At 42.1% G+C, this 24,407-nt stretch overlaps 1 protein-coding gene across 1 annotated transcript in view; it reads left to right on the top strand.

Moving 5' to 3' along the window:
• The window catches only part of PEX14 (peroxisomal biogenesis factor 14), a gene marked incomplete at its 5' end in the record, with an annotated part of 80,578 nt that extends 61,290 nt beyond the window's left edge, over positions 1-19,288 (top strand). The window contains 6 exons of the mRNA XM_082493375.1: positions 1,266-1,388; positions 8,397-8,482; positions 10,558-10,660; positions 11,926-12,023; positions 15,260-15,351; positions 17,517-19,288. Coding sequence (XP_082349501.1) covers positions 1,266-1,388; positions 8,397-8,482; positions 10,558-10,660; positions 11,926-12,023; positions 15,260-15,351; positions 17,517-17,982 — 968 coding nt within the window. The 3' untranslated portion in view covers positions 17,983-19,288. The remainder of the gene's footprint in view (positions 1-1,265; positions 1,389-8,396; positions 8,483-10,557; positions 10,661-11,925; positions 12,024-15,259; positions 15,352-17,516) is intronic.
• Between the last annotated feature and the right edge of the window lie 5,119 nt (positions 19,289-24,407).

The raw sequence follows: 24,407 nt of genomic DNA, 5'->3' as shown, positions 1-24,407 counted from the left end.
GAGTGTAGGTGATGGAGAGGAAGTATTCCCCCATTTTTATCCCACTGCTGTCACATTCATACCATTTTCCTCACTGTGCTCAGTCCCTACAACAACTGTTTGGGAATCAAGTGGTCTCTCTCTTCTTTTCTATATCTCTTTCCTTAAATCTGTATTCTCACCTCCAGCCTTTCTGAATGTTTTTGCATACACACTCCATGTATAGTAAAAGGTCCTGAATCACTTCACATGTTCCTCGTAGCAGGGACACTGGCTTTCTATCTGCTTCTGTGCAGGAGGATAACATAACAAATAATACACAGCTGTCCAGGCCCCACATCATGGTTGCCATCTGAGTTCTAAATTCTTTTTCTAGAGGATGTTTTCTCCTGTTGGAAAAAATAATCCAGCTGTGCTTCCTTCTTCACAGATGCTGGTCATCGTGAATCCTTTAGCTGCTTTTCTTTTCCCCCTTGTTGGCCAAATCCTTTCCATATGTTGTGGCCAATTACAGATGGTCATCCTGGCATTTCCTGATGGCAGGAGTGACTGCACCAACATGTACCATGTGTGCAGTGTTACTACAGCTCTGCGTGAAATAAAAAACAGGCTGCCCTAGGGCAATCTAATCACGCAGCAATAGGCCGGGACAATGCTAAGCTGAAAGTTTGGGCTTGGCCTTGTTTTGATCTGTTTTGTTATAGTTTTATTTCCTCCTTACATTCTGTGTCCCATTCATACTAATCACAGTCAGTCCTGATTTTTTCTTTTTATTTCTGCATTTGTCATAAAATAAAGCAAATTATTCCCGTCTTCGGAAACGATCTAGACTAATTAGTCGTCTAACCCAATAATTAGTTTTTTGTTTCCCTGTCTGTTTTCATGCATTATTGTTAGTTTTTTCCCCTCTTTTTTTTTTTTACACCATTACAGATTAAAATGAGCCACATTTGCAGTTGATGGTATCTTTTTTTCGGGGGAAGAATGGAGAATTGCAATAGAAAGCTACTTCAAAAGCAGCAATAAACTCAAGGATAAATTAAGGAAATTGAATGAGCCACATTTGGAAGCAGCGTTGAGGCTAATATTCTGTCGCTTAAGGTTAAATTGCAACAGAGAAAGAGAGAGGGAGACATTCCAGTGAATCCAAAATTGGGGAGGCATTACTGCTCAAGTCAGTGCCAAAATTCTTTGCAGCTTGAAAGGGTCCTGGCTTGAGAATTTAATTATGTGTGCATCAAGTGAGTAAAGGTGCTAAACTGATTTCATTTCCTCTGCTCCCCCAGGCCTGACAGATGAAGAAATTGACCTGGCTTTCCAGCAGTCGGGCACAAGCACGGATGAGCCACAGTCCCCAGGTCCTTCTACACAGCTGGTACCAAGTCAGCCCTCTCACCCTGTGGTGTATAGTAAGTAATGCTTTGAAAAACATCTGGTCCTGTTGCTTTCTGCAGTGATTTCTGAAGCACTTTCACAGATTTCTGTGCCAGATCCTAGATTTCAGTTCAACTAGTGCCATACTTTTGTCAGAATCAGACACCGAATGTTACTTTGAATGCACTTCATAGTTGTTGATGCCTGTGACAAGATCTTATTACACAAGGAAAATGAGATACAAATGATCATCGTGTACAAACAAACATCATATGTACTAACCTTCTTGACCTGAAGGTGTACAGTCAATACAAATTAGATTCTGATCCACTATAAGGAGTTGAAAAAGCATTTAGTGAATGTAGGACTCAGCCTTCCCTTCTCAAACTTAACGTCACACTTCCCTTCATCAGTAGGGTTTTCTATTATTTAGATAATTAATATATGATAGAGCGGATAGATTCTTGGATAGAAGGTCCTGTAAAAGTGCAACACTATTACATCTTTAGTTATTGCAACAGTGGATTCTGTTCAATAAACTGTTGGACATCATCACAAAGTTTTGTGTTTTAGTTAGAGGACTTACTTTCTTAACTAGTCAGGAAACCGATCAGTTCATAAAATCGTAGAATATCTCGAGTTGGAAGGGACCGATAAGGATCATGGAGTCTAACTCCCGTGCTCCTTGCAGGACTATGTAAAACTAAAACATATGACTAAGAGCGTCATCCAGACACTCCTTGAACTCTGACAGTTAATGCCTTGAACAGTTACTTGAAAGAGGTGTGTTTTCAGCATGAACAGCAAGCTAGAATATAAGGTCTTCAGGACTCAGTCTGTGACTTCCTCTGTGTGTGAGTTAAAGATCTGGCACAATGGACTCCGGTATGAATGAGTTTTAAGAGTGCTGTCAGGTTAGAAATAATAATAAACAGTTACATGGATCCTTAATTTTAACAAGCTTACTGTCTTCAATCTTACATAATCTGAGGGGTGACAGCAGAAATTCTGTGTAGACTGTGTGGATGTGTTTGTATGGTTTTGTGTAGAAAATACACTCACAAAGAATTTTTAAAGTCTCAACATAATCTGTGTAGACTCAAAATTTACATATATATTTGCATTTTAAAACAAACCTCGCAAAAAAGTATCTAAGCTCCAAACAATAAAAACCAAAGTACACACCATTAAAAATCCATCAAAAGAAGCTGTTCAGCTCACGTGTGTGTCTGGCAGTTTGAAAATCACTTCACTTACCTGCCAAGTATTAAGAATAGGATTTTGATACCGCTCCTAAACAGCACTAAGTCAGATATTGACCAAGGTAACAGTCCATTTAGGGCTGTGTTTATTAGCTTATGGCATAGTTTTGCTATTGCTTAGAGACAATACTAGACTTGCTTTCTGAGTTTTTAAATACGCTGGTTTGGCACAGTGTGGGAAGAAAAACATTTGTGATGGAGTTGGGCTCAGAACTGGAATATTTCTGACTGTTGTATTGGGTGTGCTGGTGAACTCCAGGCCTGAGTTATGCCTTCTGGGCATGTCTGCTGTCGTTCACAGAAAACGCCAGAATAGCAAAATCTGCTCTCTTGCTGAAGAAACAGCGTCAGATCCCTCTTAGTGCTACCCATTGCTCATTCAGCTAACTCTTATCACAAACCAATATTGGAAGAGTTAATCTTCCCTTATTTTAAAATGTTCCACTAATATGAGTAGGGCAGGAAAGAAGTATGCAATTCAAACTGGAAAACACTGTCATCATCGTTAACCCTTGCAGCTTCATCACTGTTTGGTTTTTCTCTGTTTACTATTTTGGCTTTCCTCAAAGCACCAGCTCCCAACTTCTTCTTACTAGGTAAGAATCTTAACTAATATTTAAACATCAAAATGTTCCCAGTAACAGCTCCATAGAGAAGTCTGAAAGTGTCATTCTGTAATGCTCAGAAACCAAAGGTGAATAAAAATACCACCAAAGTAAAGATTTTGTAGAGGTTATAATTGTAAACAGATGCTCTAGCTTGGTGATCTGATTGTTGCTTTTTAAATAATTTGAACCAAAAGCTTTTGCCTGTGAGCCAGTCCTTTTTAGCAACCCCCAAAATTAGGGAAATGGTGACAATAGATTCGTGAGGTGTTGTTCCTCCCCTCTCTAGCCATTCTTCATAGACCTTCTATTTAAGCCTAACTCCTAAATGGATGTATAAAAAGAATAAATAGCTAAACATACATTTATTTGACCAAAATACTTGTTTTGATTAGGTGTTACCTGTGGCCTATTCTAGTTCTTGACTGGTGTAGTAATGGTGTTGTTAATGATGGATCGATCTTCGTGTCTTCCTGTTAAGTGCTTTCCATGGTATCAGAACTGCAAAAATAATACGTGAATTTCTATAGACCTGATGGATGAGACGCTGCAGTGGCTCAATGCTCTTTCAAAGTGCCTTGTTTGCTGTAGGTTATTTCATCAGTTGGATGCTAATCCTGTAACGAATATTACTGAATTGGGCCAAATCTGCTCCAGGACAGTTGTTTCTGTGATAGTTTACTAAGTCAATTTATCTTTCATAGATTTGTCAGGGGTTGTCATGTACAGAGAAATACAGATACTACTTTTTCTATCTGTTATGCTTATCTTCTTACAGAGTATTCGTGACACTAGTGTTGGAATGCTTTAAGGTTTGAAGTTCAAAAATATATCTAAAGGACTAATGAGATAGGTAGACAGCTGAATCTGTAAGTTGACTTGTTGCTGGGAACAACTCATATTGGAAGAGCTTATATTGAAAAAGATTATGAGCTATATTTGCCTTCCCCAAAGAAGACGTCTGAGTTTCTTGTGAAGCAGCTTCTGATCTGCTGGAGTTTAGGTCTTGAAGACTGTGAACCACTTTGTGTTTTATATATGTTCTTTTTAAGTTGGTTTTTTTTTGAGTATATTTGACATCTCTACACAAAATGACAAAACTAGAGAGAAAGAGTTACCTTCCACAGGGCAAAAAGGAGGGACACTTGAGGAGGGTACTGTGCTGAAACGCAGTAGCTAGTGTCTTAAGAAACCTAATTTCTCTGTGTGCCCCCTCCCCACAAGGTGTTGCTGCTTCATGTTTAAAAATTGCATTAAAACTGTGGGTTGCAAGTTCAAGATGGCTTCTGAACCGTCTAAAGAGTTTATTCAGCAGGAATGGAGCAAACAGCCCAGTTGGTCATCTTGCCAGCAACTCCAGCATAAGATGTCCACTCTTCTGAGTCAAAGCAATAAATCCTATGCACACCTTTTAATTTTACTTGCTTGATCTGCTGCTGTTGTCAACTCAGTCTGTTCTAATTTTTAAAGCTGCAGGAAATAATTCATACCGCTTAAATACTTCCTTTTGTACAAATTGAGCTGCTAGTGTAGGTATTACTTAACGTTGTAATGTTTTGTTGGAAATAGCTGTTACCTATGTAAGTATTTTCTTATTCTTGAAGAGTTAACGACGAAGAAACATATTTGTAAGCATTCAGAGCAACATAGTTCTTGTATGCTGAACTCCTCCTGTTTAAGAGAGTTTAAGAGGTTTAAGAGAAACAGTGATAACTTTTAGGAGGAAGAGACAAGAATTAAGTTTCTAGACACTGTATTTTAGCTCAATACCATCTCTACTATTTCTCCTCCTGTTCTGGAGGAGTAATTCCTTTCCTCCAGTTTGTACTTTTGCCAAGAGGTGTCAAAACTGCTTTAAAAAAAAAAAGCTTAAAAAAAGCTTGAATTTGATTAATATAGAGAAACAAGACTTTGCCTGACTGATAATAAAACTGATAAATGACATTTGAATTACTTGTAGCAGTAATTTATTACATAAAATATCTTTTATTTGACATGCGATTAGTTGCTGGAAGCATCACTCAATCTGACTAGTTTAAACATGCTCTAAAATGAACCCCCAGTAAAAAACCAGGGCTGTCTGCTGTTGGCGTTATGAAATATACTAATCCAGCAGTGAGGACAAAAATCTGACTTTAAATATTTAAATGATTAATTGGGGTTTGTGTTTCTTTTTTTTTTTTGCCTTTCTAACCCCTATAATTACAAGCAAACTCAAGGGAGTTTCTGAGCAAGGTGTGCAAAGCCGCATGCTTATCATCCAGGTATTCTCTGTGTTCTTCCCCATGGTATTTATGGTCTCCATTTATGGTGTTTTGTGCAGATTTTACACCTTCTTAAAATCAGCTCCAGTGACTGTTTTTCTTGCCATTCGGATCTCCTTCTCCCAGCCCTGTGTCTTCATTATGTGGGAGGCTGTAGAATACAGACTGTTATCTCTTACAATCAAAAATGGTAACTAGAATCCAAACTCTTTTTTTTTTTTCCTCAGCTCCTTTCCATGGGTTCACTGTTTGCTCTTGGAAAAAATCACCTCTTCCAGCCTCAGTTTCTACAGTTTTAAATGTGGATACTAGTGAGGCTGACCTTACTTGGATGCACAAGGCCTAGTTAATTGATATCAAGAAAGTTAATTCTGCGATGAACAGGGATCTCAAAAATAATGTTTATTCTGGAACTGCGATTTACAGTTGCTGCTGTGAAAATTAAATATACTTACAGAAAACGCAGCTGGAGAAAATGTTTGTGTCCGTTCCACTTGCCTTTTGAGGATCTCTTACGTAGAATGGCTTGTTATTTCCCCAGTGCCTAAACTGACGAGTAACTGGGTTATTAGTGCTTTTTCATTTTCTCTTAATTTTATTCCAGTTTTACAAGTGGGGAAATTGAGGATATGCAAAGAAGTCAGTGTGAGCACTGAGGCTACAACTGAGAAACTTCAAACCCTGTCTAAACCCCATGTTTTATATTAGAGTGTTACAGAGAAAAAGGAAGATTGAATGTCGATTTTAGGCAGAGCTGTGACATTCTTCGTAACATTGTAAAGTTGATGTGGTCAGTGCAGAGCCTTTACTGCGTCCCTCACTCACTTTTCCTCTCCACCCCCCTCACTTTTTTTTGCTACAAGACAGAATTATTTCACACATCTCTAAAACGAGTAAAATGGCATTTCAGCTTCTTGTCTTTATAGACTCTCTGAACTTTAGGAAAGATCATTCTGGTCCCTTTTCATTAATAATGAAAACCAGGGGGCAATAAAATGTTCTTAGCTCAAGCATTGCAGGAATGGAGGGAGAGATGAGTGAGGGGAAAGGGCAAAGTGGACAGGGTCCTACAGGTGTCTCTCCTTTCTACTTGGAGATCACCAAGTAGAGCAGCTGGGAGGTAGCGACAGCCAGTCAAGGACTGCCATGCACAGGGCGCAGTTGTACCCACAGACACTCTGAGATTAATTAACCCTTTACAATAGGCAGTTCACCCTGGAACAAGTTGTGTTGTCGTAGAAGGATATGTGCAGTCAGAATTTCAGGGCAGAGAACTGGACAACCAAGAGACTTCAGATACCAGAAATGACAGTGGGAGCGGAGTAAGGAGGGATGGATGACTGGGGTTTGTAGCACGATTAGCCAGAGATCATTTTAAATCCTGACATGTACACAGCCAGTTACTGCAGCTTAGCTGACGTGTGTTAACTCATTAAGTTAAAAAGTTATGATAATTTGATCATGTGCCTAAGCTCCAAAACTGCAACTGCAGCAACCCAAAATACTGCTGGTGAAACTATTCACCAATTCTGGCAGAGCTGCTTTAATTTGTTCAGATTTCTAGCCAGTGGATAATTTGAGGAGCTGCGTCCTAAAATGTAGCAAAAAGCTATGAGTGCCGGTCTGTGAGAGTCAGTGCCTGTCTGTAGAGCCTGAGGGCTGGCATTAGGAGTAACTCTTGCAATGAAGTCCCTGTAGAAGATCTTGGCAACGGGAAAAATGGCAATAGGTGAGCAAAGCAAAAAGGAGACAAGCTTCCAGCCGTTTCAGCCTCCCTTTGAAAGCCTAAATTGAAACTTTGGGGAACAGAATGCATTTCTGAGACATTGTAGGTCACATGTAGATTTGGATCTGTCTGTTTGGAGACTACACCGGCCTCCACTTCATCAGTTCTGCCCACATCCTGCCACTGAACTTTAGGAAAGATCACTCTGCATCCTCTTTATCATTAAAGAAAACCGGGGGCAGTATAAGATTCGTTAAGGGAACTGCGAGGGAGGTGAAAGGATAAAGCTGGTGGAAAACTACAGGTATCTTCTGATCCTGCTTGAAGGAGCAGAGCATACCATATCTTTGCTTTGTTCTGTGGAGTCTCTAAGCTTCTGTGCAGAATTGTGTGTTAAATATCTCAAGCTTTTATCTACTTCTTTACCTCTTTCTAGATATTTAATTGCATATTTTCTTTCTGCTGTTTATGTGTGCTTTGGTCCCTATTCATAATTCAGGCTTGAAAGATACTGGAACCTTCCTTATTGAAATGGTCTGTAATTGCTGACACAGTGTTCATAAACCCGTTTATTGCCCTAATAGATTTCTCTTCTTTCTCAAAACACTACCTTCTTTCTTTTTTTTTTCTGCACTCTTCTGGGTCTCTGGCTCTGTCCCCATTTTCAAAGAATTATGAGAGTAGAGAACAATTGGTATTCAAGTAATGAGTTAACCTTAGCTAGTAGTAACACCGCAGACAGTTATCTGGAGGAAGTGCAGTAGGGTTCAGAGTGCCTTCTGCAAGGAAAGAGTAGGGCAAAACAGCTTGATGGAACTTTTTTAATCGCTGCTATGATTTCTCTCCCTTTTACACTTTGTGCAAGGCCAGTGTCAATGCTAGAGGTCTGGACAGATGTTTCAATGTCCTAGGGCCAGAAGCCTGCACACTGTACCAGAGGAACTAGCAGCATCTTAATTCCCTCTGCTCAGTAATTCTGTGCCAGCTAAGAAACAGCAGAACTGGCATTATTCATTGCTCTTTTCTCTGATAAAATCACGGAATCACGGAATTTTCAGAGTTGGAAGGGACCTCTAGAGATCATCTAGTCCAACTCCCCTGCTAAAGCAGGATTGCCTGGATAGGTGGATGAAAGTGTTGTCACCTGCAGTTCTAACTATGATTATTTCTTGATTTTGGCCTTTAGGTCCACCAGGCTCCAGATGGCGAGATTATGGGGCTTTGGCTATCATAATGGCAGGAATTGCCTTTGGATTTCACCAGCTCTACAAGGTAATATCTCCCTCTCTACTCTCACACTGTACTCTGAGAGAACGATGTTAGGCTACTTGTGTCCAGATGATCATATTGGTTCCAAGTTGGTGAAGCATCTGTGCTCTTGCTGGTACTGCCATTGGTCTATTTCATAGAATCATAGAGTGTTTTAGGTTGGAAGGGACCTTGAAGATCATCGAGTTCCAACCCACCTACCATAGGCAGGGACATGTCCCACTAGACCAGGTTCCCCAAGGCCACATCCAGCCTGGCCTTAAACACCTCCAGGGATGGGGCCTCAGCAACCTCTCTGGGCAACCTGTTCCAGTGCTTTACCACCCTCAGAGTGAAAAATTTCTTCCTAATGTTTAATCTAAACCTGCCCTCTTCCAGTTTAAAGCCATTCCCTCTCGTCTTGTCACTACATGCCCTAGTAAAAAGTCCTTCCCCAGCTCTCATATTTGAGAAACGTAGACACGTAACATGAAAATACAGAGTCAAAAAGTGGCAAGCAAACAAAACTCATTTTTAGCAGTGGATCTCAAACAGCTAAAACCAGGTCATTTTCATCATGTATATGTATTTTGGAATTTTTTAAGTTGAGGAATCTGAGCACAGTTCAGTAAAGGGATTCTCCCAGCATTGGCTAGCAGACATTACTGTCATAGCCCCAATCTAATGATTTGTCCACTGATGATCCTACGTCTTGGGTATGAAAGAATCTTCTTTAACTGATCAGAACATTGAAAAGAAGGTGCTGATTTCCAGGTCTCCTTTAGTTCTACTCCAATGTGCCTCATAAGGCATATTGTGTGCCTAGCAGAGACCCATTTCTTTTATAGGAGTAAAACATCTTTGGAAACGGTTAAGTTCCTTCTACTCGTCATGGGATTTTGAGGGAGTTTGCAAATAGTGATTTTTATATGAAAGATAGGATGCTAGGATACAACATAGTTGTCCGTGTGTGTTCTGTGAAGATTAACAGGGAACTGTTCATGAAAGTCATCAAAAGCCATTTACTTTTCAGAATGTCTGAGTGTAAACATGTATGTGTACATGTGCTTTGTGAGTGTAAGAGCTGTGTACACAACACTGGAATCTTAGACCAGTGCTATTAAGTGTAAAAGAAAGCTGTCCCACACACGTCAGTTTGGATAATCAGCTGTGTCTCAGAAACCATCCTGTATGTATGCCCCTGCAGTGGGTGTACACAGATCAAAAGCCAGGATGAAAAAGAATTGATAGGCACTATCGGGGCTATTTTTACATCCTAGACTATGATTCTCTCACATTTTTCTCACCTGCCATGTTGTGCTTGGATGTGCCCTTGTTAAAGCGCATATTCAGTTCATAGGAGCAGTGCTGCAGAAGGATCCATGGTAGTTAAAGGAGAGTTGTGACCTATTAGATCCAGTCCATCCTCTGCAAGGGCAGAATGAGGTAGCTTTCATGGCTCTGTACAGTGTCACTGAACTGCTTCTCATCCTGTACTAGCTTGGTTCTCACTTCCTTTAGCCCTGGTTCCTTCGTTCTCTCCTACTGTTGTTAACTCTGCTCCGTTTCCTTTCTCTTCCCTGTGCTCCAGATCTCTGCTTTTCCCTCCATGAGTCGTAACCCTTCCCCAGTCAAGGTTCAAAAGATTTTATAATACCTCTCATTCCCTGGTTTGTGCTTCCTCTGGCCTTTCCTGGGCCTTTTTCCTCTTCTTCCCACTTCCGCAATTCTTGCCTTGTGGATGTAGCTCAGATGTTGCAACACATCAGTGTGTTCACATCGAGATCGTAAGATCTGAAATTGTACTCTATGCAATGGATGTTTCTCTGGACTGAGAAGAAAGCTTAAATGGAGTTAGGAACTGGTTTTCAGCACCCCCAAAAATGTAACCAGAGACTTCATATCTTCTCTTCTGCAACTTGTTTTAACACCTACTGTAGAGAGAATTTCTTTTCTCAGCCAGATGCGTGGATAAATGATCACTGGCTCTGTGATAAAGGCTGAGGTTTGGGTGGTGGGCTTTGAGGATGTTTCAGATAGATTAGAAAGACCACTTTGCATATCCCTATTTCCTTAAAAAGTTTCTGTACTCCATGCAGAAATACCTGCTTCCTCTCATCATGGGAGGCAAAGAAGACAGGAAACAACTTCAGAGGATTGAGTCAAACATTTCTGAGATGAGTGGCAGTGTGACACAGACAGGTAAAGATTAATGACTCCATCAATTCAACCCTCAAAGCCTTTTTCCCTGTATCCTCCATTCTGCCAAGACCCCCACCCTTTTCTTTCCCTCCATCTCCACTTTATGTGGTGACTTCATTTATCTGCTCTGAGAATCTGTTCACATTTGCAAATGAAGCCGCCGTCATTTCGGTTTAATTTGAAATTGCTTGTTTACTGTCGGCACGGCCTCAATTAATTATGTTTTTACGGAAAGGCTCCCAACCTCAGAATATTAATAAGGGGAATAAAATGACAGCCTTTCGGAGGGCTGTAAAGTTCATTTTTAATTTCTGCTTCTCTGATGTTTTCGGGGCTTTTTTTTTGGTGTTTTCCCCCCACCTTCCATCTGAAAATCCGAGGAAGGGTCAGGAGAGTCTGTAATTACTGTGCCTCCCTGACCTTAGCCACCTTCTCTGTTATTGACTCTATAGGGTGTCTGTTCATTACCCAATGCCCTAATGATGGTCTGGATTAGCTGTTACCTGTCACACCAACAGAGTTTTTAATTTTATTTTATTTTATCAGCTTGTTTACGGCCTAGAAGCTTTGTATAAAGTACCAAAGTAGAAAAAGTTCTCCTACAGCTGGAGTTGAGTCCAGCAGAAGTTCTGCAGTATTTGCTGGGGTGTAGGAGGGGAATATGTTCTCTTGAAATAAAAGGGAGAAAGCGCAAAGAGTATTCAGTTGGTGGGATGGAAAAAAAGTATCATTTTCAGCAGCAAGTTTGTTAAAGATGTTGGGGTTGAAGGAGCTGTTGGTTTGAGAGTGGGAGGATGCTAATGACACTTTTTAGTGGAGGGTGAGAAGAAAAGCATCTTTCATTTCTCACGATACCCTAAGGTCAGTCCTGAGACCAGCCTCTTCCCAGATTGGAGCTAGCCCCGGTGTTTGCCTGCGTGAGGCCCAAGGTAGATAAATGATACAAACATTGTATAAGTTCAGGGAGATGTACAAATCATAAACCAATATAATTAGAAGGGAGAGGTTTTGGATGGATATACTGTGGGCTATAGACACCTATACAATGGAAAGATAAACTAGAAATACTGGAGGTTAGATGCAGTGCAGGTAGATTACCCGTAGTGCAGATAAATCATATGGATTAAAGTGAGCAGGCGGGCGTAGATAAATTAAATATAGTAGGAATAGAGGCATCTTTGTAGCTAGACAGCAGGAAGGACGTGTGTGAGTGCGTACATGTACATATATTTCAGTTTAACACTCTCCTGCTTTTTCCCTCACAGTGACTCAGTTACAGACAACTTTAGCCGCTGTCCATGAACTGCTAATCCAGCAACAACAGAAAATCCAGGAGCTCACCCAAGAACTGGCTGCTTCTAAGGTATCCACTTTGAACTCTTCACCTTTAGAACCCCACAATCTTATTTGGAACATGCATGGCTTCTTCTGTGGGCACATGGAAAGCACCTTATTAGGTTCACAATCCAGCCTTCAGCTCTGTCATATCCCCAGCCAGTTTCTCCGTATCTGACTTCTCTGTAGGCAGTCTGTTTAAAACACTGGCTATTAATTGGGTACTCAATGTACTATATCTAACTTCTGAGAGGGCTTTGCTCTATAGCTTTGTGTGCAGCCTGTGTGTCTGAGGCCTCAGACCTGTTCTCAGCTCTCTATCTTCTGCATTGCATTTGAGATTAAATAATTGTGCTGTTAGTCCACTGACCAAAAGAGGTAAAGGCCAGTTGTACAGAGGTTTTATTTGTGTGTAATATGTAATTTACATGTTTCTATTTCTCCTGTACCCTTGTACATTGTCAAAACAATGACTTAATCCTGTTCAGCCAAGCACACCCTCGAAGTACTGTATTTAAGTCACCTGTTCAGATCCAGGCCAGGTAATGGCCAAACATTATTACTATTTGGTTTCTTGTTTCAATGATTTTGGTCATCTCAGTGTAACAAGTGTCCCTATCACAACCACGTTAGTGACACACAGTGGCCCATTCACCTTGACTCCTGACTTGACCCTGCAATAAAACCATCAGTTCTGACTAGTTTGTGTTGTTACATGTGTAACTACAGGTAACTACTTTTAACCAAAATTTATTTTCTTTCTGGTAATGAGAATGAGTGCTTTTCATCTCCAAAGTACTTTGCAGCCATCGGTCTGAGCATTCTATCAGCCAGCAAGTGTTGGTTACTTGTGAGGGGGGATGGATTTGAACCAGTCACATAGCAACGAAGCCTTTCTTTCACTCACAAACTTGTGATTATTCAGGGCCCAGTCACCTTGCAGTATTCTCTGTACAGGGAGAGATTTTTCTTTTAGCTGTGAAATCTCTTAGACGATGCTTACAGTCTTTTACCTCTAGCATTAACAGTTGTCTTCTCCCCTTACCTATACTTAATCTCGTACAAACCCTTTGATGGTGTGTAACTGGTGGGCCACAGCTGTCTATGTGGTGTGCACACCGTACAGTAGGAATCCCTCAGTGGCACAGCTGTAAACCCAACCATGAAAGCCAATTTATGGTCACAACACTCTACTTCAATTTTCCTTGGGAACTGTGGCCTGTCAGTGGCCTGGAGCCAGTCCGGAAATTGGAAGACTGTTTTCAGGTCTTAAGTGTTAAGATTAAGACCACATGTTGAGCTTTAAGAAGGAAAAAGGGCATAACAGTCTTGGTGGTTTAGAGAGTCTTGAAGAAGTTTTTCCTCCCCCCTCTTTACCCCCTGCACTGAAATGGTAGCACACATTGTTATGATATCTAAACCTCATGTGTACAAAGGAAAACTTGGGCAACCCCACAAACCAAAGAATAAAAGCTGTGTTTTCTCAGCTGTAATGTAAGTTTTTATATCTGCTTTTCAAACTCCTACTGGCATGCTGTAAAAAATTAAAAAGAGGGACTTTAAGTAATTAAAAAACGTACATAAAAATTCAAGGCTTGAATTTTCTACAACTGTTTTTTAAAGAGACTGGCTAAAAAGCCCCAGATGTCAGATTTTATTTCTAAATCCTAGGCATCTGGCACCATATGTGTTTTGGAAATTTGAGTCCTGTGCAGGCCAGTGAGTGGAAATCACTCCCTTGTTAATGTGCTGCTGTAGCTTTCAAGGTCTTGGAAAGCCAGAACAGTGGCTCCTGGATTCTTACTGTCTGAGGGCTGGGAGTGTGAATCCCAGGGGAACGCATCTGTGTATATCACAGCTACTACAGACTGAGCCTCTCCCAGCTCACTGGGTTCACAGCCCAGAAGTCACTGTGAGGAGTGCTAGCTGTGAAGGTGTTCAGGGTTACTCAGCACTAGCTGAAGTCTGTTTAAAGAATAAGTAGGAACAACCAGTTCTGGCTACATGTAGTAAGAACTGCTGAGGAGAAATTTTGTGTTATTCCTGGCTTCATTTGTCATGGAACTTATTAAGAGTATCTCTGGAGCAATGCTCACAAATAGGTTCGTTCCTAATGGCTTTTAGCAGAAATTACTATGGGAAGTGCTAGACATGAGTGTTCTTTGGTCCAATACTCAGCCCATTGCTACAGGAGTTGCTAGAGTGATAGGATGGGGTAACAATAGGCCATGATCTGTCTTTCAGAATGTTCCTTCCTTTTCTCAAGTTCCCAAAAGGGTTAAAAGAAGAATTGCCAAAAGTATTATCTGCAGCATGTTCTCCTCAGTTGTTACCTTACTCTATAATTTCTGCCTGATATCCCATAGCAATTCTGATGCAGTGCTGACAACAGCTGTACTAGGTTTCCATGAGTTACTTATCATCTTTCCCCACCAAATTGCATTCATTGCCTTGAAATATCCAGGCCAGTGCCTAGTCCAGCTGCTTCCTGGAGATACAATCTGGTAACTCAAACATAGCTCTAATTCTTCAGATCTAGAAGGGAAAATTTTTGCAACTTTCAAGCATCGATTTACCAGCCCACCTCTAAATACCACAGAGTGCAGATAATTGATTCTTTATTTCATGATTTGGGAAAAATGAACAAATGGTTTTAAAATAGTTGTTAATATATAATATTTGAATCTGTTGCCTCAGCTAAATGCAATCACAGGAAAGAGTAAAGGACCTGATCCAGTGCAACTCCCACACTGCCTTTCAGGATCCTAGTTCTAGTTCTAATTTAGAAATCATTCATTAGGTCAGCGTCAAGTGATTTGGTTTACCTCTTTATGTATTATTCTTTGTCTGATATGTTGGTGGAAAACACCCTATGTAGACCTAGCTTTGTCTGAATTCTTACAAGTGCTGGCTTCCTTTTTATTGAAAAAGAAAGGTCCTCTTGAGATGCTTCAGTGACAGTTGTGCATGGTATGTTGGAGACAAGATTAATTAGTCCCCCAAATGGAAAGCAAATATTTTAATGGTCTTAGCACCTTGAGACAATTATTATTTCTAATCATCATGGGATCTATTCAGGTCCTTCTTTATTGTGGAAGTCGTTTTGCTCAGATTTGAGAGATTTTAAATGATAAAGCTTATGTATATTAACCCCAGGGCTCAAGATTCCCAGAGGAGAGGGAGGAAAACAGAGAAAAAAGTTATATTTGTGAACTATCTCCCAGTTCATACTTTGATCTTTATGTCTTCTTTGTCCTGTTTTAGGCCACAACTTCCACCAACTGGATTCTGGAGTCACAGAATATTAATGAATTGAAATCTGAGATCTACTCGTTAAAAGGACTTCTTCTGAATCGGTAAGGATGGAATATGTGAGCAGATTATTGTGGGAAAAGGTGGGGAAAGGGTTGCTTTCTGGGATTCTCTCAATCATGGAAAGGAAAAGCATTTCCAACAGGAACTAGCTCTATATCCTGTTACTGCTATTTTAATAATACCACTTTGCACTCCACTATCACTTTCTATTTGCAGGTCTCAAAATGCTTTTCAAACTTGCCTTAAATCAGAGAGTGGTTTGGATAATTAATAAGATTTTTTTCTTTTTGTTTATGATAGAGGAATTCTCTGCCATTCACCACAGTCAGGATGCCTCTCACCTAGGTTGAGATATTGACTGCATCTGCACCTGCATTCTGCTACAGAGAAAGTCACTTCTGGATACAGTTCAGCTGATCTGTTCATGGCTAGGGCATAACCGGGATGAAAAGAATCACACTTCAGCAGAGCCTGTTTCTCTCGATTAGCTAGCTCAGGTATAGACATAATGCAGTAGATGTCTAAAATGGGGTGATATAAATCCCAGCCTGTGGGACAGTCATAAGAACAGGGATCAGACCTCAGTTCTTGAGGAAATCCTTTTTTTCCAAGTACATTACTTAAGAGTTTATCTAGCTTTTCAGCTATTGATCCTTTCACTCTGATATGAATCCCTTGCCTCCTTCTACATGTAACTAAGTCTTCTCAAGTCATCTGTTTCCTAAGAGATGGACTTCAAAGATCGGTCTAAGACTGGACTAGACATGTTCTGGATCTCAGCAAGTGGGCTTTTCAGAAGTCTGAATATCCTTTTAAATTCTCGCTACACCTCCCAGGAGTCACAGTAGAAAGCTTTGGAGGATTGAAGACACATACCAAGTTAGTGTCTATTAAGTTGGGTTGTACTAGCATCACTGCTGTGGAGACAGTATTGCTTAATGACACCTCTTCAGCAACAGGAAAGTTGCAGCTGGGGGATAAGTGCTTTTTGGAAAAAACAAAACTTTTTGGGGGGTTGTTTTTTAACAAAAAGGCAAATGTTTCTGCAGTGAGGAGGCAGCAGCAACACTGGAGCCAAGAAAGTCTCCAGATTGAATTTGTTGATTGCATTTATCATATTGGTTGAATAATGCAGACATTAGCTTATTGCACTCACAGGAGGTGGAGGTGCAGCAGAGAGTTCTTCAATGGCTGCTGGTGGCAGCAGGAAGAGGGAGGTGGGAGCAACTACGGTTCCTACAGTCTAAGAAAATGTAGTCTGCTGTGTTTGAGCACTCACTGTAGGAGTGGTCTTGTCCGTGGCATTAGCCAGCTCACCTGAGGGGCATGAGGACTCCCTTTCACACAGCATCCTTTTCAGAACTTGATCTGATACCTCTTCATAATACCACTTTTCAGATACACAAGCAAGGGGACTGCTAGATCAGACATGCTTTTTTGCTTTGCTTTTCATGATGGATGACTAGTGCTCCCCACTGCACTTATGTTTGTCCTGTTTGGTACTTGGATTCTCGTCTTCGGGCTGGGCATTATCCTGTCATTAATCAAATCCTTAAAGCCCACCTAGAAAGGACTCGAGGACAGAGCAATCAGCTTTCTCAGCTGGTGCAAGCTAGTATGACTCCATTCAAGTCAGAGAAGCTGAACCAGTTTGTGGCACCCAGGACCTGGCCCAAACATGTAAACTGCATGCTGGGACTAGGAGATAGGCTCTGGATTGTGAAGAGCCAGAATGCAATAGCTGTGTATCACAGTGGAGGCGAGAGCCAGGTGGTGAAATTCCTTGGCTCAGGCACAAGGACCTGGTGTGTCTGACTTCTTGCTCCAGTGGGAATTTTCTTTACTAATTAATTAGTGATTGTTTTATAAAGGGACACGCATGTCTTTCCACAGGCAGCATTCCTGAGTGCTAGCTTGCTCTGAAATTGGCCAAACCAGATCATTTTAGTACTTCAGACTGCCCAGCTGTGATATTTTCCTTGTGTGCAGGCTTGATTACTGGGTGCTTGTAAAGCACTTTGAGATTCTGGCTGAAGAAGTGAAGTGGCTTTGGTTTTGTTCATTTATGGCAAAGGAGACTTGCAGTTTCACTCCTGCTTTACATGACTTCTCCAGTGCAAATACCATTCTCTCTAATGATAACCCCTCAGTGTTTTTAATAAAAGCCCCTTTCTCTCCTTCTCTTTCCTTCTTCCCCTCCCCCAAGGAGGCAATTTCCTCCCTCCCCTTCAGCTCCAAAGATCCCGTCATGGCAGATCCCAGTGAAGCCAAGCTCACCCTCCAACCCTGTTGTTGCCAACCATAATAGCAGCAGTGACATCTCACCCGTCAGCAACGAGTCTACCACCTCATCACCAGTCAAGGAGAACCACAGCCCTGAGGGTTCGAAGGTCAGCTGCCATCTGCTGAGCACGGAGGAGGGCAACAAGGCAGTGATTGACGTCAAGAGCCAAGTGCGGATGGAGGTGCAGGGTGAGGAGGAGAAAAGGGAAACCAAAAGGAATGAAGAGGAGGAAGAGGACGATGAGGATGATGATGTTAGCCATGTGGATGAGGAGGAATGTCTGGGTGTCCAGACTGAGGACCGGCGAGGAGGGGATGGTCAGATTAATGAGCAAGTGGAAAAGCTACGAAGACCTGAGGGGGCCAGCAACGAGAATGAGATTGACTAAGGCACCCTGGCTTCTGCTGCTGCTGCTGTACATCTTCCCTAGCCTCCTGCACTGTCCCCGGTGCCTCTCCGCTTTTGTGGAGAGAAGTGCCACCATCCCCTCCAGTGATTCTCCCATGATTGACCTTGAGCAAGGTCATGACTACCCAGTGAATAAGGTGGGCCCTGTTTCACCACAGGGCTTTGCAGTGGCTTCTTCTCCCCTCCCAGACCCACATTCTCCCCGTGAGCTGGGGTCGCTGCCTAGGCTGGAAGACCAATCGCCTTATCATGCACCACAGCTACAGAATAAGCCCTCTTACAGAAACACCATCTCTCCTGAAACAGTCAGCCTCTTCACTGCATCCTAGGGTCCTTCTATCCAATTTCAGAAACCAGTCTGTCCTGAGCAATTTGATTTCACAAGCCTTTAATCGCCACATAAGGCCCAAACCAGTTCTCCATCTCCCAAAATAACCCTCTGTTTTATTTCTCAAACTACTTGATATTCTGTTGCCAAAAAAAAGAATGTTTTAACCCTGAATTCCTCACCAGATCTTAGTCTTGGCTGTTCCAAGGCTTATGTCAAGCTTCAAATTCCTGAAACTACCTAGCATCTAAAAACACTAAATTTCTGTGGGGTCCAAAGAACACTATTTCTGCCCCACCTGCTTACACTCATCAAAGTGGCCTCTTGCTAGGGACCAAGTCCATGGCCACAGTAAAATCCATGAGAACAGGTGGCTGTGTTACTGATTGCTCCCTGGTAAAAGAAGGCTTTAAAAGAAGTTGACCCCACTTATCCCAATTATTACCCTTCTTCCTCCAAAGACAAGGAGCTTACATCACTGTTTGACATCTTACATTTTATTTATAGCTGCCCTGAATGAATGAATGAATGAGGTGATATCAGATGCTGAAATAGTTGGCTAATTCTGAATCTTTGCAATGGTTCTTAGCCTGTTTTTCTCCAGAAATGAGGAGAAAACCCATCTTAAATGGTCAGCTGAGACCTGCACCTACCCAGTGACAGGCACCTGCTTCAGCAAAGCAGTCTATACAGAAGAGAGAACAGTTCCAGCTCTGAGGTACACCACTGGCCCTTCTTGCCCTGTCCAGCCTTTTCTTTGCCCCATTGGGGCTATACACAAATCACAACAGTGGATTTTGAAACCTCTCATTTGCAGCATTGTGTTCTCAGCTGGTAAAATGGTGGTGTCCAATTATATTATTCAGTGCATCAGAGCCTCTTAGCAGAACAATTCTTGTAACAACTGAGTCTCACTGTCCTCACCAAGCAAGTGTGCTCGTCTGTGTGGTCATGTATAGATTTCAAATATAAAATACAATTGTATATAATTGTAATAAATATGAGTTACCACTATTTAACACCAGGCTGTTACTGGATTACTGTGGCTGTTATTTTGGGGAGAAATGTGCATGCAGGGTGGTAAAGGGAGGGAAAAGGGACTATTACAGAAATTCAGTCCTTATAAAATGTCTTCTGAAGGACATTTATGGTTGATTTTCTGACTGCTCCAATACGAGGTTATATTAGCAGGAGGCAGTGTAGAGAATGGTGTAAGTGCAATATAAGGTGCAATATAAATAGCTCCAACACTGTAATGCTAGGTTGCCTCCGATGTTGCAGAGGGTGAGATGGATGTATCATCTGGTGAGTAAATCACAGCCATTCTGGTGCCTTGCCTCCCAGCAGGAGGCTCTACAGGTTGTGGAATGCAGCATCCACTCTTTTCCACCCCCGGCAGCAGGAGGTGCTGAAGGGAGCGTGTGAGGTATCCCACGGCTCGTCTTATCTATCAGCAGGGAATGCTGTGCCATATCCCATGATTGGTCTAACCCTGCCATGTCAGTGCAGAAGCCATTGAAAGAAATGGCGTACAGCAAGTAATTTGTAGCTACTGCAGTCCCATCTTTGTTCAACAGAAGTATTTGGCTCCCTTCTTAAAAATGAGGGATTTACTTGATTCCTGAGTATTTGAGTGTCTGGTACACAGTGACATTTTCCTGCTCAGGGGGAGCGAAAGGGACCTTCGTATTACTGTATTTAGACCTGCTGCTGAATGTGATGATTTCTCATTCCTTAAATGGACGAATATCTTCCCCAGGAGTGAGTGAGTGTGTGTGTGTCCCTCTCTCTCCCTCTCAGTCTCTCTCTCCACTGTTTAACGTTCACAAAGAACGTCACGTTTAGCTAAAACAGGGCAAATTTGAAAGTGTTTAAAAGGAAAGGCTTTTCTTAAGAGATGGCACTTTTCATTTCTCCAAGCCAAGAATCCTTGTGAAAAGAAAACATGACTGAACGCAGGGATGTGATGAAAAAGTATTGTCCTGCCTGTGTACATTTTATATACATAGAAGGTTTTGAAAATAGAAAGTGCCTGGACAACAGCAGTTGGTGAAATGTGGAAAATATGTTGCTGAGGTATGTGCCTTGCAGAGTGACTTACGAGGTTTACAGTACAAGCATCCCTGCGGGTTCATTTTTCCCCCCTTTTCCTCCATGTTGCCAGTGTTCAATTCATTTACCTCAAGATTTCTGGTGCAGAGTAAAGGGCAGTTTTCTTCAACTGCCCTTTTCCCTCCCTTAGCTTTTGCTTCTTACAACCTTTACCAATTCAATAGGTCACAGTTTTTCCTTCCCTCAACCTGATGGAACCCAGAAGACTCCATCATAGCCGTTGTTGCTCAAAAAATCTAACTCTGGGCCTCTGGCTGCTGATGGGGTGTTTGTGTAGTTTACTGAAGAGATCCAATCTACCAGCAGAGAATTTGGAAGAAACCAGACCTTCTTACCAGCAGGTACTGTCGTGAACCGCAACTTTTATTTCTGTCTCGTGTTCCTTGTCTTTCCAGCATAGCAACAGTTAAAGGGCGAGTATTTTGGTCCTTATGAACCATGTAGCCTGACTGCTAACTTGGAATTTTTTTCTTTTCTTTTTTTTTTTTTTTTTCTCTAGAAACAAACTTCTTAGATCATCTGCCCTGTGAAATGTTTAGCCCATTGGCCAGTAGGCACTGAGAATGGCGTCATATTAGCTGAAAGATGACCAGGTAGCGAACCTTTTTCCTGCAGAACGACAGCAGCAACAGTTACCCACCATCTAGCGTATTCAAGTACTCTATTTTACTGTGTAATCAGCCTTTGTTTTGACACACGAAGAAGACTAACACCACCCCGGTGGGTGAGTGCAGGGGGTTTGTAACATGGTTTCTATAGGTCCTTTATAGCATATAGAAAGCAGGTGAAGGGAGCTTCCTCTGAACAGTGTCATTCCAGCACATTTCAGGGAAACCCTGTGAGCATGTGCTTGCTCTCCTAGAGGAAACAGTATCAGGCTGCTGCTTTCCAACAATTTGAGGATAGAAAAGCTCCCTTTTCAGTAGCTGCATGAGAAATGTGGGGAACTCAAAAAATGTGACAAAGTGGGAATGGGTTAAGAGAGATGTCTCCTGATCATCTTTGTCCAACCTTCCTTACCCCCAGGTGTGACAAATTAGTCCTATGTGCATCTTCCTCAGAAGTAGGAAGAATTTTTTTTTATTGCCTTTTGCATGTTGGGGGTGTAACCTAACAGTGTTTGGGATCAGAAGGAAGAGGATGGACTGCAGGATCCCTTGTGATCTTGTTGCTTTGATGCATGATGCTTTGCAGAGTATTTTACTTATAAGTGTGCCTCAGTTTCCACATGTGATGGTAAAAAACATTGGCTGGCAAATACAGAGGTGTGACAATGACAAATTGCAGAGAAAGCCAACTTTGGGAACTAGGTTTCATGCTGGGTCCTGCAGCTCACACAAAAACCCCATCCCCCATGAACTGCTGTGCCCTGGAGCAAGACCCCCACCCCCATTGCTGGCTGTGCTTTGGCATAAGCACAGTGCAAGGCTGCAGCACACTGCCCAGCTGTAGCCACTGTCCCCTAATTGCCCAGACTGCACAGCTGAGTGAGAGGAGCTGCCCTACCCTGCTGGAGCAGCCGGTGTTGGTCAGTCAGCCAGCTTGCCCTGGCTTGCAGGCAGACCTTTTAGACACAGGCTTTCCTTATTGCAACTCAGGCTCTTGTGGCAAGTAAGTGTTTTTTAATAACTATATTCTCTCTTGATTTTGTCTTCAATAGAGTGGGGGAACTGGCTGCATTTCCAGTGGCTAGCTTGCCCTGGTCTGGGGTCTGTTAGAAGGGTTGCCAGAGGGTCTAACCTGATGAGTACTGGTAGAAGGACGCATGCTGGGCTGCTGCCTGTGGGAGGGAGGGGGCTGTGGAAAAACCCACTCTGTGTCTACTCCGTTGCTCTCATTTGCAATGCCTGCTACAGAAGTGGAGGCTGCCTTTGCCGTTCCTTTGGTGGGGCAGTGTGATGCTTGGGGAAAACAAAGGCTAGACAAATGGTCCAGAGTAGCTTTTTGTCACAAACCTGTTGTGTTAAAGTCAAGGTCTCCATGCTTGACTAGACCCCTGGAAACACGTGTTTCCCAAGGGCTTTGACAACAGGAAGCTTTGGAAAGTGCCTTCTGTGTGGTGGTGCTTTATGTTAAGCACACATTGTATGTGGTGGTGGCCCTGCACACCAAAACCTGATGTTAAGCTTGAGCTGAGAGTCTTCCAGCCTGGACCTGACCTCTCATACCATTGGGCGGTATGCAAGTGCAAAGCAAGAGAGAGGCTTGATCTCCAGGGATTGAAAACATAAATAAAAGGACACCGAGAGGTGAAACACAGGAAGTGATTTACCTAAGGGTGCAGGAGAGAGCTTCCAGCTTTCTTCATTTTCCCTTTTATCGTCTTATCCCTAGACTATGCAGCTTCCTCAGGAGTCAGCCTCTGTAGGCACCTTTAGAGCTGTGTCCCTTATTACACTGATGAAAGGCTGGCTTTTACCACTATGTATGCTCTCAAAAAATGAAATAAAATAATGAAAGTATACCTAAGGTGAATTTCGGGGTATCAGGGAAGAGCGAAGAGGGAGGGCAGGGCCCAACTCCTCCACTTGCTATGCAGTAAAAGCTCTGAACTGCGCACTTGTGGATTGAGGGGCTGGCATGGTCTCTCCCAGCTCAGGGAAAAAAACAATCCCATCCCCAAAAGGGAGCGAGCACTAACCTAATAAAGGCACCAGCTGGACGAAGGGAAAACCAGCTCTTTGGAAAAAAAAAAAAAAAACAACCTCCTTTCATTAGAAAAATAATATATTTCATCCAAATAAGGTAAAAATATTTGAAATGGGGCAGAAGTGAGCACTAGGCAGCATCTGTCAGGCCCTTTCTGAAAAGGGGAAGATTATTAAACTCAATTACAATTTATTTTTGTAAAGTGTCTTTCAGACTAAAAATCTCCCCAAATGCTTTGCAAGGACTGCTCAGGGGTTACTTACAATATGGAGCATCTTAGAACACGCCTGTTTTCCCACCAACCCCTTCTTTTCTGCATCTGCTGAAGGATTTAGCCCTTCAGGTTTTGTTTTTCCTCTATATTTGTGCAAATAATGAGACATGTTTTGTGATGGTGGCTGTGAGAACATGCCTAAGAGGAGTGTGGGGGGCATTTGACATTGTATTTTTTTCTATTTTAGGTAGAATACTTGCTTTTCTTTAGGACTGTGTCTCCTGAGTGAGAAGGTGATTGGCTGGATAGGGCTGATTCAGAGGATCTAGAAGTATTAACTGGCTTATTTGTTGCTTATTTTTCTTTTTATGTGTGTCACTTCGCCAGCCTGCTTGTCTGTCTCTCAGTCACTTTGTCTGCTTGGCATGTCTCTTTTGTACAGCATCCCTGTTGTTGGTTTTTCAGTCGTCCATCATGCCTGCCCGTCTCCTAATGCCTACTGCTCTTTCCTTTTTCTTTCTAACCCTTCAGAAACAGACTGCTTCCAACTTTATCCCTCTGCTTCTATACACTAGCACTGAGGTTTTATCTGTGTGGTGCTAGAGAAACACGTCTTTAAAATTAATTTCTTTAACTGATTTAATTAAACCAGAGAAAGTTCTTGGGTGGACATTCTCCCATTTCTTTGAAAAGATTTGCTTTACTTAAGCAGTCTTAACTGATACGTGCACGCACAAAAGACTGTGTGCTAAATTGCTGCAGCATTCCTATGTAGACGAACTATTCTTTGCTTCCTGCCCTCTTACAGTATCAACAGTAGATTTCATCTCTGAATGCCCATTTGCCTGCTTACTTGTATGTGTTTGTGTCTGTGCATTGCTGTATCAATGCTTCCACTCCAGCAGCCAGCAAGTTTTGGGTGTGACATGGAGGTTGGGGCTTCACAGCCTCTTCTGTTCCCTGGAATGAGCTAGGTGCAGCCTGATGTTTCAACTGAAACTAGAACTTCACACTATTGCATCTGTTTCAGACCTCCTTTTTTCCCCAACTCTAACACAGGCATAGTCTGCTCATTTGTGTAAAATAAGAGAAACATGGAGAG

Source organism: Vanellus vanellus (genome assembly GCF_965231255.1).
Source record: "Vanellus vanellus genome assembly, chromosome: 20".
NCBI classification, from domain to species: domain Eukaryota; kingdom Metazoa; phylum Chordata; class Aves; order Charadriiformes; family Charadriidae; genus Vanellus; species Vanellus vanellus.
This window is presented reverse-complemented; position numbering and strand designations above follow the sequence as displayed.